Consider the following 22,051-nt stretch of genomic DNA (forward strand, 5'->3'; position numbering starts at 1 on the left):
AACCCCGATCCTTTAACTGGCATAGTAATTTCATACACATATTATGGATTCTGTAGAGGATTATGCCAGGCGTTGGGTCAGACATGAAAAAGAAGACCGTAACACTTTGTCAGAATGGATTAAATGTATCAGATATATGTTAAAAATCTCGCATTAAACGACTGAGGGGCAGTATGAAAACATCTATCCTTCTGTATTCAATAATTCAGAAGTGAAAAAAGATAGATCACACGATCAGTACGTACTGGTCCCTGCTGACAAAACAGGTAACAACATTGTCTTTGTGTGTAAGGCTCATTATATAAATTGTATTTTAGAGGAACTGGGATTTAATTCTACAAGTGGAAATCCAACTTATACCCATAGCTCATTTCTAAGGAGCAATTTCTTCAAAGTCATATGTCAGTTTTGAATATTTTTAATATTCCCAACAACCAAAATGAATTCGAATTACAATATCTATATTGGATTCCGAAACTTTATAAAAATCCTTACAAACAAAGATACATAGCAGGTTCCAGTAAATGTTCTACCAAGCCTCTTTCTTTACTCCTCACTAAGATATTAACAGTAGTGAAGGAGAAACTTCAAGAGTACTGTGCAACAATATTCGAGAAGTGGTGTAAATCAGATGTGGATACTAAAAAATTCCAAGGAACTTTTGGAACATTTGAAATCACAGAATTTTACCAAAATCAACAACATAAAAACTTACGACTTTTCAACTTCATATACAACTATTCCCCACGATAAAGTCCAGACTTTCTGACATCGTTGACAACTGCTTTTTCAATAAAAATGCAACTCGTAAATTTACTTAACCTTGTCATTGGTCATTTGCAAAATTACTTTGTTAAAAAACAATCTGATTGTACACACAAGTACTCTGAAGTTGACATTAAAAAGATGCTCGAGTTTCTGATTGACAATATCTATGTGGTTTTTGGAGACCAGGTCTTCCAACAATCTATTGGAATTCCCATGGGTACCAACTGCGCCCCGTTATTAGCAGACCTATTCTTGTATTCCTATGAAGCAGAATTTGTTCAAAATCTTTTACGTGAAAAGAAGAAAAAACTTGCTGTGGCCTTCAACTCGACATTTAGATATATCGACGACGTATTGTCAATTAACAATGGTTATTTCCATTCTTATGTCGACACGATATATCCCGGTGAGCTTGAGATAAAAGATACCACAGAGTCTGACATATCTGTTTCATATTTGGATATTTTATTAGAAAAAGACGTTAAAGCTTTATGATAAACGTGATGACTTTAACTTTTCAATCGTCAACTTCCCTTACTTATGCAGCAATATACCCTTATCACCTGCATACAGGGTTTATATCTCTCAGTTGATTCGATACGCCAGAGCATGCTCTACGTATGAACAATTTCTAAAACGAGGTAAGTTATTGACAAACAAGTTGATGAAACAAAAATATCAGCAGTCTCGTTTAAAGTCATCATTTCATAAGTTCTATGGTCGATACAATGACCTTGTCAGCAAATACAGTCTATCATTAAGTCAAATGCTGACTGACTTTTCTCATACTAATTGTTAGGTCATTATTTACATACTGAATTGTCGACGGATTTTTCCGTTATTTCCCGATCATGACATGGAGCACACGGCGGGTGTAAACTTGCATGGATGATGCATATAGGGATGCATGCATGTATTAAAATTAAGTCATACTTCGTGAAAGTGCAAGGATGTGTGTCAATCAAACGCGTCCTAAAAATTGTAGTTTTCAAGGGTTTCATATTACAGAAGTTTGTAAATGCGCTTTTATAATAAATCGGTCTGAAATGCTCTAGGAACATGTAATCATGATATAATACAATTTTTTTTTTTTTTTTTTTAGAAAATATTAATATCAAATCTGTGTCCAAGTCCCTTTAAGAAAAAATGATATTTTCACATCCAGCAAACTCAAGTTCCTATTGATCAATTTCATTTACTTTAGAAATTTCTTTAAACTTTTTGTTGTTTTAAAATGTGATCTAAATTTATTATTCTGTTGGAAATTTGCAAAGCAAAATATATAAGTTTTTCCTACGCTTCCAATTTTACCAACTCAAGGAAATACGAGGATATCGAACAGTAACCAGGCCCAAAAAGCCAATGAAACAATGTAAATTGTGAGCAAAACAATCACGGACTGCTGAAAACGTCAGAGGAAGGATCAGGTACCATGAAGGAGAAAGCATCCCCTGTCGACCTGTCACACCTGACGTGTGCTTCTTTGCCATGATCGGGGAAACGGAGAAATCTGTAGTCAATTCAATTTGAAAATAATTGCCAATTTGTAAGATAGACCTTGAGGTCACCATTGAACCTTACATGTTTGCAAACAAGGTCATTGTATTGACCATAGAAAATTGATAAATGTTCACTTTTAACGAGATTTTAGATAACTGTTGTATCATCAACTTATTTGTCTGTAGTTTACCTCGTTTTTGTTCATATAAAGAACATACTCTTGCTTATCGAATCAACCGAGGAAAATTAAGCCCATATGTAAGTGATATTGGTATATTGCTAAATAGGTAAAGGAAGTTGACGATAGAAAAGTTGAAGTTAACACGTTTATCATAAAAGTTGTTAGTTTGCTCTCAATGTCTTTCTCTAGAAAAATATCCAAATACGAAAAAGATGTGTCCGACCTTTTGATCTCTTTTATTTCGAGTTCGTTCATTGAGATATGTCGAATCAAAGTATGAATGAAATCTTTTAAAATATGTATGAAAATTTTGACCAGGAGAAAAGCAAGTGAATAGAAAGTAATTTTTTAACAGAGTTTGCTTGAGTTTCTGATTGACTATATCTATGTGGTTTTTGGAGACCAGGTCCCAGGATCATGAAACAAACTTAGACTTCAGTCAAATTTTCAATCACCTTTAAAATGTTTCGTAATTGTCAACTTAATCTCAAAATTTGCAGATAAAAACACTTTTGTAAAGCAATATTGAAAAATATTTTAAGGTCTGCTTGACTCCTATAACATTTTAGAACAATATGAAGATTTTTTACTTAAGCCTAAGGTGTTTCATGATCCCGGGGCCTTGTCTTCCAACAAGGTAATGTTGGAATTTCCATGGGTACCAATTGTGCCCCCGTTGTTAGCAGACTTATTTTTGTATTCATATGAAGCAGAATTTATTCAAAATCTTATACACGAGAAAAAGAAATCTCTTGCTGTGGCCTTCAACTCGATGTTTAGATATATTTTTAAATTTTATTTATTTTGCACAATTTATAAAGCGCTAAATATACTATAAAATTACTATAAAGCGCTGTACATAAAAACATTTATAGACATAAAAACATAAAAATTACAAATACTAGGACTTAAAAATACATGTTGTAACCCTTAAGAATATACATAAATATATAAATACTTTAAAAAGGACTAGGTATGTTTACATGTAAAAATGCTGTGCTGTCCCTTGTTAAAAGATAATTAAAAAAAAGATGAGGAACTTTAAAAATAAACACTTAAGAATAATCTGGATATACAATAGTAAATAGGTAAGTTTTTAATATTTTTTTTTTAAAACGAATAAAATTCCTCTCAAATCTCAAGTTTTGAAGTAGACTGTTCCACAATGTTGCACTAGCCACATCGAACCGCCTGTGACCATATAATTTAGCGCACGCGACTGAACAAGGATAAGAGTTCTTTGAGTGTAAGGATCTACTTCACTTGGCGTGTAAACCTGAACCAGTTCTTGTATATATAATGGCGATGTTCCGTTTAAGGCTTTAAAGGTGCATAGACACAGATTTGAAGTTTATATTTTCTCAAATTTTATGATAATATCACAACTTATATATTGCTATAGCATTTCACACGAAAATAAAATTAATAACTTATTTAATCTGGAAATTATTGAAAGTACGAATTTCGGGAGGCGTTTGATTAACACATCCTTGCGCTTTCACAATTTTTAATTTTATCCTTAATACTTAAGAAAAGTAGCAATTTTGTTGTGTATTAATGAATAATATTACATCTATAATCTAGAAAATTCAGAGTAAAAATGTGCGAAAGCAAAACCCACTCACTTAAGTATTGTCAGCCCGTGCCCAGTGTTGTGTAGTTGTGTACAGAGTTAAACAAATTGAATACACCCGTGAAACGTAAACTGTTTTTGTAAGCAGGGCACGAGCTCTGTTGTTCTTAATGTTTACGTTTCACCGGGTGTGTTCAATTGTTAAACTCTGCACACACCACTGAGCACGGACTGACAATACTGGTGAGAGGATTTTGCTTTCTACATTTCTACTATGAAATTTCTGCATTATAGTTTTGATATTTTTCATTAATAATCAACAAAATTGCTACTTTTCTAAAGTAATAAGGATAAAGTTAAAATTTGTGAAAGTGCAAAGTTGTTTCTATCAAACGCGTCCAGAAATTAGAAGTTTCAATAACTTCCAGATCAAATAAGACCTTTATCAAATTTTCATATGAAATGCTATAGCAACATATAACTCATGAAATTATACAGAAAATTTGAGTAAATATTAACTTCAAATCTGTGTCTAAGCACCTTTAAAAGTCTGTAGAAGCAGCTTGTACTGGATTGGCTTATCTACGGGGAGCCAGTGCAGGTTGACTAACACGGGTGTTATGTGATCATATTTCTTTGTATGTGTAATAAATGATCCTGGCGGCTGTGTTTTGAATCCATTGAAGTCTAGCCAAGAAGCTGGTACATATACTGTAAGGTAAGGCTTTGCTACAATCTAAATGAGAGTCACAAGTGAACATACAAGGGTCTTACAAGCACGACGTTTGCCTATCCGATATTAATATATATATATATATATTATTAATATATATATATATATATATATATATATATATATATATATATATATATATATATATATATATATATATATATATATATATATATATATATATATATATATATATATATATATATATATCGACGACGTATTATCATCAATTAATTAGTCCCCTAGCGGTGAAACCGGAGGGGACTATAGGTTTCCTCTGAGTCTGTCTGTCCATCTGTCTGTCTTTTAGTCTGTCCCACCTGGTTTTCCGCACTTTTTTTTCTAAACGCTTGCAGATATTGAGCTGATTTTTGGTATGTGAGTGTATCTTGATGAGTTATAGATCAAGTTACATTTCTTTCTGCTTCAATGATTTTTGACGGAATTATGACCTTTTCTATTTTTCAGGTTTTCTGCAATTTTTTTCTAAACTCTTGCAGATATTGAGCTGATTTTTGGCTTGTGACTTAACCTTGATGAGTTATAGATCAAGTTCGCATTTCGTACCGCTTCATTGATTTTTGACGGAATTATGGCATTTTCAATTTTTAGCGGGAACCAGATTATTCTTGCTGGTAGGGGACTAGTATTGCTAATGCAATACTCTCAGAATGCTTGCTTTAGTTATTTCCATACATATGTCGACAATATATATCCCAGTGAGCTTGAAATAAAAGATACCATAGAGTCTGACACATCTGTTTCATATTTGGATATTTTACTAGAAAAAGACATCAATAGTAATTTAACAAAAAAGCTTTATGATAAACGTGATGACTATAGCTTCTCAATCGTCAACTTCCCTTACTTGTGCAGCAATGTACCCTTGTCGTCTGTATATTTGTAGTATATCTCTCAGTTAGTTCGATGCGCAAGAGCACGCTCCACGTATGAACAATTCCTAAAACGAGGTAGCTTTTTGAGAAACAAGTTGATGAAAGTCTCGTTTGAGGTCATCATTTTGCAAGTTCTATGGTCGATATAATGACCTTGTCAGTAAATACAATCTATCATTAAGTCATATGCTGGCTGACGTTTTTCATACTAATTGTTAGGCCATTATTTACACACTGAATTGTCGGAATTTTTCCTTTATTTACCGATCATGGCAAGAGGCACACGGCGGGTGTGACCGGTTGGCAGGGGATGCTCACTCCTCCATGAAGCCTGATCCCACCTCTGATGTTTTTGGAGGTCCGTGTTTGCCCTGCTCCCGATTTGTATTGTTTTGATGGACTTTGGGCTTGGATACTGTCCATTATCTCCATATTTAAATTTGACAATACTGTTCTGGTTGGATTTTCGAAGTTTTTCTCATTAATACCAAGAAAAAGAAATGTATTTAACAGTTTAACGCAGAAACTTGATATTTTATTCATGACTTGTATATAAGGAAGGTGAGAGACATGTTCAGAATATACGTAGAAAGCAGAAAGTTCAGTATAATGCGATAAGGAAGAAAAGGAGGAGAAATTTGTGATTTACGACAAAAAATATTTAATCAAAAAGTTTAGTTTGTTTTATTTTGATTTCTTGCTAGTGTGCTTCCTCAACATCATGGTTGTTCTTTTCAGGGAATAACTATACCCTTTCCAATGATACCACACGATACCATGTGTTTTTGTGGCGATAGTAGGATTCCTATAATAAAACCCATTAAGGTGACTATAATGACAGCCAGTAAACCACCATGCGCCTTTGACTCTCACTGCGCAGTTGTCTCTACTCGAATCTTGATCCCGATCATAGGTTGTAAACTTGATACCTTGTGCAAAGGCCATCGAATCTCCTGTTAATATTACAATGACAGTGTTTCATTAAAAAATATATATATGTATCATTGTCATGTGACTTCATGGTTTTAGAAAAATTAATGAAAATATGACAGACCCAGAAAAAACCCCCATACATAAGGCCATACGATGAAAAATCATTCCTTTGTCAAAAGATACTACACAATCGTTATACACACCATTCTGTAAACAAACCATCTATCGCTTAAAAATAAAGGTCTTCCATACTTATAAAAACAAACGCATAATAGACCTATTTTAAAGACTGAGGGGTGTCCAGCCACTTAATAATTACATATCAATAAACTGCTATGAGATTGGAGCCAGAAGGACTAAGCATCCCCTGTAAATCATTCGCATCTACTGTGAGACCTCTGTATAGATCAGGTAAACGGAGTAGTAATCAAACTGGTGTAAAACAATGGGCTAACAATAGGTTGGAAACACGCCAGTCATAATGCAGTCCAACGACAGGTTGAAAATTTAAACAAGGTCATTATAATGACCTTAGAATTTGTGAAATGCTGAAATATAAACGAGATATTTGACAACCCTGTAAAGAAATTTGTTTTGTCAGTAGCCTGTCTCTGTTTAAAAATTGATCATACTTGAAACATGCTCTTAGGCACCGAATCAGTAAAGAGACATAAACACCATATGCAGATGATAGTGGAAGTTTACGATACGAATAGGGAAAGATGACGATGAAAAAGCGGAAGTTATCCCGTTTATCGTATAATTTAGTTGATAGAAATGGAGATTAACGTCTATAGTCAGTGAAACATCCAAGTATGAAACAGATGTGGCAGACTGTGGTGTCGTTTATTTCGAGTCACTGGGATATATCAAGTTGACATATGAATAACTTGTTAATTGACAAAACGTTATAGAAATAACGAAGCCACAGCAGGAAGGTTTTTTAATCTTGCTTTCTATGAATATAATGTAACGGTTGATTTTGCGCATACTAAAAGAACACGAAACGAGCACCATACTTTATTAAACCGATTGTCTATTTATAGAGTTTCTGTCCTTGCGCCAGGTATTTAATTTTATTTAGAGATTATATTATTAAAAACTTTATAAAAATTCTATTTGAATATTAATTTAGTTGTTATCTATTTTTAATTAATTTTCAGTGCAGTGATTTGAATTTATTATTTTGTTGAGTAAATCTCTAAGATTTAAACTGGTTTGTCAAGTTATCTATTAATACTCACTGTGCTGACGCCCCCGTTATGAACTGAACGTGTTCGATTGAGTTTGAGAGTGATGCGTGTTACGGTAAGAATGTTTGTTAATCTTGTGTTTTATTAAACTTGAATTATACTAATTATTATATCTTTTTATCGTTAATATAATAAATACCGGTAATTCTGTTTATTTAAATGTAGACACCACACGCGCAGTAAAAGTACGAGTGAGTGACTGGGTGTGGCATTGCCATATTTTGGTGGTATGTGTTCGTTTGAATTTAAATTCATATACTGATTAATTCTTTTATTTTTGTTTGTGTGTTCTATTGGTAATGTGTGTATATATTTTTGCTTGTTTGTAGCTCATTGCCAATTTGATAATTTAATTCAAAATAAAGAACCATAAAAAAGAACTTGACTTTAGTCGTTACAATAAAAAGCAAGTCAGCTAATAGAAGAACACAGTAAGTGCCCATCGGAATTCCATCAAATGGTTGGAAGATATTGTCTTCAAAGCCTCCATACACGTATTATCAATGAGAAACACGTTTTTTAAAATATCAACATCAGAGTACTTGTGTACAAAATCAGAATGATTTAATGTTTATCAATACTCTAATAAGAGAGATAACTCTTAATGACATAAATGTCTATTATCCCTCTATAAATTTGTCAAGTTGAATTGTCTTTTTTCCAATTTTGCCCCGCAAGTTATGCTTTAATTGTTTGTATTTTATTTAACAAAATATATTTCTTTTGGAAAATCATAAGAGTTAAAGAAACATTTCATATATGTGAGGAGAGGGTTTACGAACCTTAAGCAAGGGAATTTGTTAATTATCAATCACAAGATAAGTGAATTTATGAGTTCCATTTTTTATAGGAGAAGCAGTAGTTTATGATGCCCGAAAGCCTAGTCTTTAATTCGACATGAGGAATGGTTGTATATCGCGTTGAAATGTCATACATTTTGATGTTTTGGATTTCTGAGAAAAAAATGTACTTTCCAAAAGTTGAGAATCCATATTTGATTTACATCACTCCTTGAATATGTTAAATATTTTTAAAAAATATATTACTAGTAGATCGTAATTAACAAAAAATATAAATATTAAAAATAAACTTATATATAGTTATAATAAGGTCGGCGAGTAGGAAGGATTGTTATTTGAAGTGAATGCATCTTCAACACATCTCCAAAGCACGACCCATCAATACTTCTAATAAAGGAATTAATTTAAAGAAAAAAAATCTTATTTTCTTCATGATTTATCTTCAAGGAAGGTGAGAGACATTAACACAGGCATACATAGAGTATTTAACAGTAAGAAGAAAGTTTACAATGATAAAGGGAAATAAAAGCGCTCTTTGTGAAATATAAAAATAAAACTTTTTTTTTAGGTTCTTAACTATAATTTCTTGCTAGTGTGCTTTCTCAGCATCATGGTTGTACTTTTCAGAGAATACTTATGCCCCTTCCAGTGATACCACACGATACCGATACCCTGTTTGTTCGTGGTAGGATTCCTATAATAAAACCCATTAAGGTGACTATGATGACAATTAGTAAACCACCAAGCGCCTTTGAGTATCTTTGCACAGTTGTCTCTGTACGAATCTTGATCCCGATCATTGGTTGAAAACTTGACACCTTGTGCAAAAGCCATTGCATCCCCTGTTAACATTACAATAGTATATGTATACAATGACTTACTAATTCATTTTAGTCCAGTCAATTTAGCGAAAATATAGACCCAATGTCAAACTAATTGTAACAGAAATTATTTTTTGACAAATAAAGTCTTACATGTACAAAATATACACAGTAAAAATCTAAGAAAATCTACAAGTTTATCGTTTTTCCTAGTTGTACTAACGTACTCCCCCTAGGCACCTCATCTCACCTCTGGAATTTCCGGGGGTCCATGTTTTATGTCCTGTTCACAGATTTATATTGTTTGTAGATTACTGTTCGTTATCTTCATCTTTTTCATTGTACGATTGCACATTGATTCCTTTTGGTTCTCCAAAACGTTTGACATGTGCAAACTTAATATTGTTACTTTGATGCTCTCCGTTTAATGCAAAACCTGGAATCGAAAAACATTCATAACAAGATGAGTTTGTTAAACACTGATGTCCCCGTATGGCAACTTATGAAGAAGATTAAATTTTTTCAAATGCAAGTCAAACTTTAAGGTCAAGGTCAAAGGATCAAAATTGTTGGTACCCAAAGAAAGGTATTGCTTGTGAAATACGAGAGCTCTAGCACCAACTGTTCAAAAAGTTATGGCCAAGGTTCATGTTTTTCAAAATTAGGTAAAATTCCATGGTCAAGATCAGCTGTCAGCTGTCTCGTTTAAAGTCATCATTTCGTAAGTTCTATGGTCGATACAATGACCTTGTCAGCAAATACAATTTATCATTGAGTCAAATGCTGACTGACGTTTTTCATATTAATTGTTAGGCCATTATTTACACACTGAATTGTCGACGGATTTTTCCGTTATTTCCCGATCATGACAAGGAGCACACGGCGGGTGTGACCGGTCGGCAGGGGATGCTCACTCCTCCATGGCACCTGATCCCACCTCTGATGTTTGGAGGTCCGTGTTTGCTCTGCTCCTATTTTGTATTGTATAGTGGACTTTTGAGCTTGAATACTGTTCGTTATCTCCATATATTTCATCAAAGGGTCAAAATTGATGGTACATGAGGGAAGTTCTTGTCATAAGGAATGCAGCTGTGGAATATGAAAGCCCTAGCACTAACCGTTCATAAGTTATGGCTAAGGTTAAAGTTTTTAGATAGTTGGTCAAACTCAAAGATCAAAGTGATAGGTTCAAAATTGTTAGTACCCAAGGGTCTTATCACAAGGAATGCAATATATAATATGAAAGCCCTATCACAAAACATTTAAAACTTAAAGCTGAACACGACTCGTAAATAGGCATACGCCATTTTCAATATTATATCTACGATACATCAACACCACGGTATACTCTTCGCATTCGTTACACCTGACTGCTTTATTGTCACGGGAATCGGCGTGGAATGGCGACCCGTGTTCGTGCTGATTATCTTGCATTACCTTTGTTTACATTTTATTGTAGTTACATGTACCTGTGTTTGTTTGTATAATGCACTGACCTGTACAACTATAATTGTAAGTTTCTTTTGTATCTACTTTCCTGCATTAGAAGAGGTATTACAGTTATTTTTGTCACTACCGAGTGCTGTATAGCATACGTCCGTCTACACCGGTGTCGACTTATTATACTGAACAGTGTCCAAGTCAGACCCTTTATATAGGGGTCCTCAGATATAGCGAGAATCCGAACAAAAATGGCGGACACATTGCTTTTACGAATCATGTTCAGCTTTAACGATCAATGTTTAAGTTTCTTAAACGTGGATCAAACTCCAATGTCAAGGTATCTTTGTGTCCAGGAAAAGGTCTTATTACAAGAAATACACGTTGAGTATGAAATACCTAGCACCAACCATTCAAAACGTATGACCAAGACTTAAGTTTTCTATTATCGGGTCAAACTCCTCGGTCAAGGTAAAAAGATCACATATATATGTTCCTAAGTAAATGTCTTATTAAAAAATACACTTGTGAAGAGCAAAACTTATGCCCCCCCCCCCCCCGAATAAAAATAAAAATAAAAATATGCATTCTTATACCTACTAAGGTCTGAATTACTACTTTTGATTTTTTTAGAATGTTACGTTGATATAGGTATGTTCAAGGAATATTTAGCTTAAACAAACAAAAAAATTGTTAATGATTGAGGACATTGATGGTGTTTAATATGCCTACCTTCACCTTAAAAGTCAAAAATGGTATAGAAGAATCGTCTTTAAATAGGACAAATACATATTATCTAACCGGAAGTTCTTCATGTACTAGTCACCAAATTTAACAATCTGCGTTCCCCATCAAATCCGAGTTGTCGCGTTTACGTATGTATTTAAGGAAGTTCTCTACACTCGAAGAACTTCAATGATTATTATTTTGTAGACATGTTCAAATGAATAAGCAAGTCTATTACTAAAATTAGGCAGATTGAGGGAAAGGCAGAACTGTTTCCCTAAATATTGAGAAACAACTTGAAATCCCAAAAGTAGGTCACTGTGACCTACTTCTTAGTTAACACAGTATGTTGCACCAACTGACAGAATTTGATGATTTTAAGCCTCTTATTTTCTCAGTATCATTGTTGTGCTTTTCAAAGAATACACATCCCCCTTCCATGTGTATTTTCGGCGATTAGGGTTCCTATAGTAGAACCCATTAAGGTGGCTATTAAGACAGCTGGTAAACCACCAGCAGCCGTTAACCATCACTGCACAGTTTACTCTGTGCAAATCTTGATCCCGATCATAGGTTGTTAACTCGATACTTTGTGCGAAAGCCATCGAATCTCCTGTTAAGGTCAGGTGACATGTTCCTCAATAATATATATTTTTTCCAAGAATTTGTCATTGAAGTATTGCTATTTTAATAAGTAATTAGCAATTGATGCCATCTAATCTTAGTTGTTTACATTCGCTGAAGTCCTACATGTACATGTAGCCAAGAATTAAATAAGTTAAAAAATATAACGTTTTATATTCATTTGGAATTTTGAAATCTATTTTAGGTGTGATGTAGAAAAACAATGTCAGACACGTAGCTGGGGTCGATTTTGAAGGTGGGGGGGGGGGGGGGGGATTATAAAGAAAAAATATTAAAAATTTATGATCAGTAAAAACGTGGAGGGGCAGGCCCCCTGCACCCCCTCTTATCTCCCCCACCCCCGATTCTATGTATCTGGATGTTATGTTCACCTGAGTGGCAGTCAGGTGCAAGTGGAATAATTTTCCAGAACTATTTATGTCAATTTGGAAGTTGTCATTCTATTATAGTCTAATGTTGGAAAAATAAATCCTTATGTTTACCTGGAAATTCACGTGCAGGTGAACAAAACGTAGCATTTTTTCTACAATGTTGGATCTTAGCCAATCAGAGAGCTTGGAATTATTCAATCATTATAATAAAATTTAATGCCCCTAATTTCATATTTTTTTGTACGAAAAAGTAACACAAAAATAATTATAATTTGCAACATTTTTTCCCTTCAAAATAAATAATATTTTAGGAATGACTCTAATTCTTGGCCAAATTATTCGAGTATAACCTGGTTTGGGTCAGTTTACGCTTTATAATCCGCGAAGCGGATTATAAAACAGCGTAAACTGACCCAAACCAGGTTATACTCGAATATTTACATTTGCAAATGTTTTCTTTTATATAACACTATTAAAAGCAACGCGTGTCTATATCTGTGTAAACACTGGTTCCCGCGTCATAAACGTTCGACGTAATTTCTCAGTGACGTCATTAAGGGTCGACGCGCAATCTATAGATCAAAGTTGTGCCGTTGAGTTTGAAAAAATAAAACATTTCACACGTTGAAGGTTATAATCAGGCTAATATATAATATGAATAAGTCACAAATGTAAATATAAGTAATAAGGTATCATTTTAAAACATCTATCGGGATATAAATACGGGTTGGTACGAGATCAAATTTACCATAAAGCCCTTCGGGCTTTATGGAATTTGATCTCGTGACCAACCCGTATTTATATCCCGATAGATGTTTAAAAATGATACCTTGTTTCTTAAATATTTTGGCCAAGAATTAGAGTCATTCCTTATAATTTAATTTTAAAATCATTAAATAACTATGGGTGTAAAATTTCGTTGCATTTTATTAGTTCAAATTTGCCGCTCAATATAAAACCGTAGTAACGGAAGTGATGGGAAGCAAGGGGAGGTAAAAACTAATACATAGGCCTAGCAACCTTGTTGTTTGTTTACATGTGGTAAGATCGAATTATTGTTTGAAGTTAAAGGTACATTTATTAAATCTGGAATTTTCCATGAATCCCGAGGACTGGAAATGAGAGGATTGCATGTATGGATACAGATGATTCAGCTGGATGTCGGGGGGGGGGGGGTCCCCATACCTAACCAGGTTATACAGAAATAATTTGTGTTCCATTTTGGATATTAACCAATCAGACGCTAGAATACAAACAAAATTAAATTATTCAAAACTGTTTTGCATAAAATACTAGTCGGATTAATTACATCTGGTAAAGCTAAAGTGATTAACCAGAACGTTGATATTTTAAGTACAAAAAGGTCAATTTAATTTTGTGTTGCTCAATAAAATGTACACGGTGCCCCAATTTTCTTTGCAGTTTTGAATTATTCTATATGAGTAGATAAATTATACTTCTAAAAATCTTTGATATAATTAATGTCGGGAGTTACATACGAGGGTAGTTCAATAAATAATGCAAAGGTCATCTAAAAATAAAAAAAGTAGGTAATACATATTCTTACTATTTTCAATACCTCTTACATGTACCCTTTACAAATGGCTTAGGTCTTTGTACCCATGACCAGAAAACGTCAGCACACTCTTCCTTAGGGGTGCTCAAAAGACACTGATGAATATCACTTCCCATGACATATCTGACATTGTACAATCTTCCTTTGATTGTTTTCATGCATTTTTTGGAATAGGAAAGATCTAATAATGGCTGAGATCTAGCGAATATAAGGGTGGGGGTGGCAAAGCTCTGTAAACTTTCTCTTCTTCAAAATTTCATTTATTTCTTTATGTTTATTTGCAGCATCTGTGTCAGGTACAGGAACATTAGCCTGGGGACCGGTATTTGGACTTCCTTTGCAGGAAATCTGTTTAAATTTCCTCAGTGCAATTTGAACATAAAAGTTTCCATTGATTGTCTTTCATTTGGGTGTATTTACATGTTTTACTGGACCTCCTTAAGAAAAATGAAAACTAGAAAAACACGTTTATAGCCCTTGTTTCTCTTTACAAAAATAAGAAGACAGCTTTTTCTTTGATTCCACATTTTAATATTGATCTTCCTTTTTGGCTATAAAAAGTGCATCCATGTTTCGTCATTCATCACGGAAGTTTATCAAATCCTCCATTTTGTTAAAATATTTGTTTTTAAATAGATCATTGGCACATTTAACGCGTTTTTCTCTTAGACTTTTTGTAAGAAAATAAAGCACATATCTGATAAAAATGTTATTATTATCATTTCCTTTGTCAGAATTCTATAAAATGTTGTGATGATGAAATGTTTAGTGTCTTAGCAATGTCTTTCAGTGTAAATCTGGCATTTTCAGATATCAAGTTGCACACAGCATCGATATTTTTGTTGTCCCTACAGATTTCAATCGACCAGTTAGACCATTATATTTTAACTCTCCTTTCGTACTTTTAAATTTCTGGTTCCATCTGAAAACTATATAGCGTCAAAGACTCTTTTTTCCACATATAAAAATTAAGCCTTAGTATAAATTCTTCAGCGATTTGTGTGAAGAAGCACAGTTTTCACACACGCTTCTTGGCAGAGATCATTTTAAACAGTTTTCAGCTCAGTGAAGTGACCGTGCTTACTTTACTTTAAAAGTGGAATTCCTTTGCGAGGACAATAGGAAAAATCAAGAGATTTTCTTTTAATAAAACTTTTCAACTGTGAAAGGATAAAATTAAATTATACTTGTACATTTATTATGATATACTACATGTTGCATTATTTATTGAACGGCCCTCTACCTTAAGCAAAAGAATAAAAATATGGCAATCTCCGAAAAATACAAAAAGCATGTCCATGTTCAAAACCAGCTTTCATTATGGTCCGTACGATCAAGACAGTATAATACATTTGTATTTTCTTCAATGTCAAAAGAACAGTACTGCATGTAATTAAATAAAAATCCGGATTTAGCAATTTTAAAGCTTTAAATCTTTGTTCTTTGTCTTTACATGATCAAATTTTTATGCGCATTGAATAAGACTCAAAAGGAGGAAAATATCATTCGCACACAAAATAGATCAGATTGATTGTTGATTCAAGTAGGAAGTTCATGAAGAAAGTCAATTCTAATTCAATGGTAAAATTGCGCACTTGAAATATAAATGAAAGGACTATCAACATAGCTTACCGGCATTTCCAGTGTATCCTGAGATTGTTAGTTTGTATCCCTGCGACTCCGTACTAATTTTGAAGTGACTGTATTTTGCAAACCTCTTTTTACCATCAAAATCTTCAAGATCGATCCTTAATTCGTACCACCCGAGATTTGTTATTTCATACAAAACTTGATTGCCTAAAATTGAACGTGCACAATAGCGGTATACTGAGCAATCTTGCATTTTAAGGCAATTAAGATTTGTTTATTCTAAATACTGACCAAGCCAGTGTTCCCCATTCAAATTTCCGAATCCGTCTTTATATTCCTTCCACGTCCGAAAAAAATTCACAGACCCATCCATTCTTCTTTGGAAAACCTTTGTTGAAAAAAATTTTTATGCCCGTATACTTAGCAAATTAATTTACAAAAGTTGCACAATCATGACCTTACCAAATTTTAGCTTACATGACCTCATTTCAAACAATTATAAACCTTATATATAAAGGATTTACAATACCGTCCATCCTCCACCATCCATGGTCATGTCACAGTACGCTGTGTGACCATGACCTCCTGCCGGGTATATTTTATAAACTCCACTAGGTGCACTCGGCAAAGCCTTACGAACATCACTACAGTCTACGGGAACCAGACCAGACTGAATAAGTTTACCTTCAGAGATAAATATATACTTAAAGATAAGAAATAATTTTTTTTCAGGAGATTTTTGTGTATGGCAACCAGAGGGATTGTACCGATCTCAATAAACTCAACAGAACTCAATGACACCTAGTTAAATAAAAAAAGAAGTGATTACCTTTGGGATAATTTTTTTGAATGACTGGAAACCGATATGAAGTTATCAAGATGGTCGACCCATCGACGGCTTTTGAAATGTTCTGTGACCAATTCTTGGTAGATAATATAAATTCCTTTAAGACTAGAAAAGGAAAATAATTTTTTTTTATTTTACATTATGCTAGCGTTATATAAGTATCCGTACAAATGTACAATAGAAGCTGGCATCAGTGGATGAAATAATGTAAATTCACAGAGAAATGGTATCTAAATAGAGACAGTTCATTTTGAATGGTCGTTCTGTTAAATGATTTTAATATTTTTTAATGATTAAATATTTTCTTGAGCGCAGTGTATTATAGAATTATATATGTACATAAGGACCATCAATTATTTACCTTGCTTTTCTTCTTTTGCATTGATCTTTATGACGCAAGCATATAAAATAAAAACCACACACATAAAATCCATTTCTATATACATGTAAACCTTAGTAGCTAGAAAGGAAATGACGAATTATTTACCTCCACCCAGTAAATTCAAAATTAACAGAATGATAAAGTACTAAGCATTGTCGATGAAAAACCGTACACTCTGAAATAAAATCAATATTGCGCACACATTTATATCGAATGCGTGTAAATTAGTCATTTGATAGATATTCGTGTTAGTAATCTGAAATAAAATAAGTATTCATGCTAATACTAGTATCCCTTTGCAAGGTGACTTTTAATAGAATTTTTTTTACATGATACAGAATCTCAATATTGATCAGGTTATTCAATGATTAAATGGTTTTTATTGTGCAGTTGTTGTTGTTGGTTTTTGCCCGTGTGTGTTTATCTGAGACGACATGAAAATGTATTTTAAGGCGACAAATTAGTAGATTATCTAACCCTTAACGTCTAAATAAATCGATCAATTGAACAAAAATTGTTTGCACGTTCAATAAGGTGATTATTATCGTTATTATTGTCATAAAAAATAAGTCGAATTCCTTATATTGAATTGTATAGTTAGATATTCATTAGTCTCTTCACTGTTATTGGATGTTTTCTTTCTTCTAAATAATAAGAACACATACATGTATTCATTTTTATTTCATGTCATCTCACCATGAACATATCCCTGATGTCTTGGGAGTTTGTGTTGTTTTTATTGAAGTAAAGAAAACTGTTACGTAACACAATAGAAATTTTCTATTTTATAGAACTAAAAAAATAAATTAAAAGAATTACGATTTTGTCAAACTAGGAGCAATAATATTGGTCTACATCGATTTATTCGAATTTATTGTCCTATTCTGTTCTTGGACATAGCTCAATCGCAAGAGACATCTGGGTGTTTTAAAGGTAATCAGATTTGGCGCGTTAGAGCATCCTCATATTCATGGGTAGGTAAAACTATACATTGTTAAAACTTTATTGAAATTTATAATATACTCAGGTGTCTCTTGCGATTAAGTTATGACAATTCACTTCAATAATGCGCGCAGTAACGACAAAACATATTTATCATTTTGGCTATAAAATTTTGTATTTTTTCATTGTGGAAATGTTTCTCTAACTCTCAAATATATATGGTAACATTTTCTTGACAGTACAAATCTTCAATGTTATTTGTATACTATACAATCTCATGAAACTCACCTCTGTGGTGTATTGCACCAGGGTACTTAATTAGCTATTTAAGGAATACGTGTCTATTTGCTTAAGTCAAATGCTTTCTGACGTTTTTCGTACTAATTGTTAGGCCATTACGAGGGCTGTCCCATAAAAACGCGAACATTTTCAATATCTTTTGTTTCACTAATACTATAAAGTTAAAAATTGGCATACATCATAAACACCATTTTTTGAATAAGGCCTAAAAAATCAATAAAATATATCTATAAATAACATTTTTTTCTCTCTGGTAAACCAATCGTACAAAATCGCTGTCGGCACAACATTGACGACATCAAAATTAGCTCGTTTGTGAACTTCTGGAATCGTGTGTCTGATAAAACTCGTCTGAAGCATAAATTTGACACTGTGTTTAATTTTCTTTTTGTTATAAAATTTTCCATATCAAATATTATGTGTATGCAGATATAACCAACACATTGCGGCATTTGATAATATTATTTGGAAATGCGACCAAAAAAGGAGGGGACTGTCAATGCAAGAGCAAACCTGGTTTTCTTTAGTATGAAGAGTTCTAGTATTACTCATATAAATTATAAAAAAAAACCGTTCTGAAAACTGTAGGAGATGACATTCGAACAATATCAATGTACTCAATGACTACGTTCATAAACTTTTATTTTTCTTATAAATTATCAAAATTCCAAATACTATGCACATCTCTGATACATGTGCAATTGATCTAAAAAAAATACACATGTATCTTCAAAATTGTAGTAGGAATTATTCGGACAAATGTTGTAACCTATATGCAATATTTTGCTGGAAGTTCAATAGCTTATATTTTTCTCAAAAATTCGAGTACTTTACAAATCTCTTATATTTGTACAATATATATATAATTATAATCTACAAAAAGGACTTCCCATCTTGAAAATGGTAGTAGGATTTATCCGGAAAAATGGGTTACCCTGTATTCAATATTGTGCCAAAAAATGACGAGCTTCAACAGCTGCTATATTTTTCATAAATTATCAAAATCAAATTAGAATGCAAATTTCTGATATATGTACAATTTAACTTTTATATTGTATGAATGTAATAGGTTGTCGATATATCTAATTGTCGAGTTGAAGGCCACAATAAGTGTTTTCTTCTTCTCACGTAAATGAAATATATGGAGATAACGAACAGTATTCAAGCTCAAAGTCCATTATACAATACAAAATAGGAGCAGAGCAAACACTGACCTCCAAACATCAGAGGTGGGATCAGGTGCCATGGAGGAGTGAGCATCCCCTGCCGACCGGTCACACCCGCCGTGTGCTCTTTGTCATGATCGGGAAATAACGGAAAAATCCGTCGACAATTCAGTGTGTAAATAATGGCCTAACAATTAGTATGAAAAACGTCAGTCAGCATTTGACTCAATGATAAATTGTATTTGCTGACAAGGTCATTGTATCGACCATAGAACTTACGAAATGATGACTTTAAACGAGACAGCTGATATTCTTGTTTCATCAACTTATTTGTCAATAATTTACCTCGTTTTAGAAATTGTACATACGTAGAGCATGCTCTTGCGTATCGAATCAACTGAGAGATATATACCCCGTATGCAGGTGATGAAGGTATATTGCTGCATAAGTAAGGGAAGTTGACGATTGAAAAGTTAAAGTCATCACGTTTATCATAAAGCTTGGTTGTTAGATTACCATTAACGTCTTTTTCAAGTAAAATATCCAAATATGAAACAGATGTGTCAGACTCTGTGGTATCTTTTATCTCAAGTTCACCAGGATATATCGTATCGACATAAGAATGAAAATAGCCATTGTTAATTGACAATACGTCGTCGATATATCTAAATGTCGAGTTGAAGGCCACAGCAAGTGTTTTCTTCTTTTCACGTACAAGATTTTGGACAAATTCTGCTTCATATGAATACAAAAAAAGGTCTGCTAATAACGGGGCGCAATTGGTACCCATAGGTATTCCAATAGATTTTTGGAAGACATGATCTCCAAAAACTACATAGGTACATGTATTTTCAGAATCTCAAGCATCTTTTTAATATCAACTTCAGAGTAGGTGTGTGTACAATTAGAATGTTTTTTTAACAAAATAATTTTGCAGATGACCAGTGACAAGGTAAGTATATTTACAAGTTCCATTTTATAGAAAAAAAAAAGCTGTCTATAAAAATATTTTAGTCAAAAAGCCAGGTCTTTAATTTATCGTTTGGAATGGTTGTATACAGAGATGAAAAGTCGTAGTCGTTTTGATGTTATTGGCTTTGTTAGAATTTTTTGATTTCAAATTTTTAAAAGGTTGTTTGGAGTTTTTAAGCATCCACATCTGATTTACGCCACTTCTTGAATATACTGTTGTACAGTACTCCTGAAGTTTCTCCTTCTGTTGTATATATTTTAGTGAGGAGTATAGAAAGAGGCTTGGTAGAACATTAACTGGAACCTGCTATGTATCTTTGTAAGGATTTTTATGGAGTTTTGAAATCAAGTATAGATATGGTAATTCAAATTCATTTTGATTGTACGGAATATTAAAAATGTCTAAAACTGACATATGGGTTTTAAGAATTTCTTCCTTAGAAAGGGAGCTATGGGTATATGTTGGATTACCACTTGCAGAATTAAATCCCAGTTCCTCTAAAATACTTTTCAAATAATGAGCCTTACAAACAGTGTTACCTGCTTTGTCAGCGGGAACCAGTACATACTGATCGTGTAATCTCTCTAATTCTTGTTTTACTTCTGCATTGTCGAAGACAGAAGGATAGATGTTTCCATATTACCCCCTAATCGCTTACTGCGCGATTTCAACATCCATCTCATACATTTTATCCATTTCAACAAAGTGTCATGGTCTTCTTTTTTATGTTTGGTCCGTCGTCTGTCGTAATCTTCTACTGAATTCATAATATTTATGAAATTATGACGCCAGTTGAAAGATCGGGGTTCCCTAAACTTTGGCACTCTTATAATAAGTGAATTTAGATCTTCGTTATTAACTATATTTACGTCGCGAGTAATGACGTGTTCAGCAGGACTAAAGTTGTAGTGTGAAGAAGAACATGACCACGTTGGAGAATTATGTTTCAGATGCTCGATATCCAGGCACTGTAAAAACATCCTTGAATGGTATAAGACTGCAATAGAATCTGACAATCAAAGAAAATACTATTCCCCTGCACTCAAATGAATAAAAAAATGAAATTAAAGGAAATAATCAAATAAACAAATAAATCGCATGAGAAACGAGATTTCAACTTTTCCATCGTCAATTTTCCTTATTTATGTAGTTAAATCCCGCTATCACCTGCAAATGGTGTTAACATCTCCCAATTTATTCACATTCAAGAGCATGCTCCAAAAAGATCATTAAACTGAGGCAGGCTATTGAAAGATAAGTTCATGTTACAAGGATTTCAACAACCTCGCTTAAAGTCAGCATTTCGTAAATTATATGGTCGTTATAATGACCTTGTTAGAAAATATAACCTTTTTGACTGACACGTTTTATACCATTTGTTAGGCATTTGTTTTTATACTGAATTTGACTATGCAATGTTTTGTCTACTTGATCAATACATAGGGCCCATGGCGGGTTTGACCGGTCGACAGAGAAAGCTTACTCTTCGTAGACACCTGATTCCATCTCTGGAACTTCCAGGGGTGTGATTTATATCCTTTTCACAGAATTGTTTTTTTATAGATTTTTGAGATCGATCACCGTCCGTTACCTTAACCTTTTTCATTGTTTTCCAACAATCCTCCATAAGAGATT

The 22,051-nt window shown here is 33.3% G+C and overlaps 1 protein-coding gene across 1 annotated transcript; it reads right to left on the minus strand.

The window, feature by feature from the left end:
* Positions 1-6,335: 6,335 nt before the first annotated feature.
* On the minus strand, positions 6,336-17,087 carry LOC133181536 (microfibril-associated glycoprotein 4-like). The gene is made up of 6 exons (XM_061316022.1): positions 17,015-17,087; positions 16,636-16,758; positions 16,336-16,490; positions 16,098-16,194; positions 15,849-16,013; positions 6,336-6,604 (listed from the first exon to the last, which is right to left on the minus strand). The coding sequence occupies exons 1-6, from the start codon at positions 17,085-17,087 to the stop codon at positions 6,336-6,338; spliced, it is 882 nt and encodes a 293-aa protein (XP_061172006.1).
* Between the last annotated feature and the right edge of the window lie 4,964 nt (positions 17,088-22,051).

Source organism: Saccostrea echinata, unplaced genomic scaffold (assembly GCF_033153115.1).
Source record: "Saccostrea echinata isolate AGI-Se365-2 ecotype Australia unplaced genomic scaffold, CSIRO_AGI_Sech_v1 ptg000009l, whole genome shotgun sequence".
In the NCBI taxonomy this organism is placed as follows: Eukaryota; Metazoa; Mollusca; class Bivalvia; order Ostreida; family Ostreidae; genus Saccostrea; species Saccostrea echinata.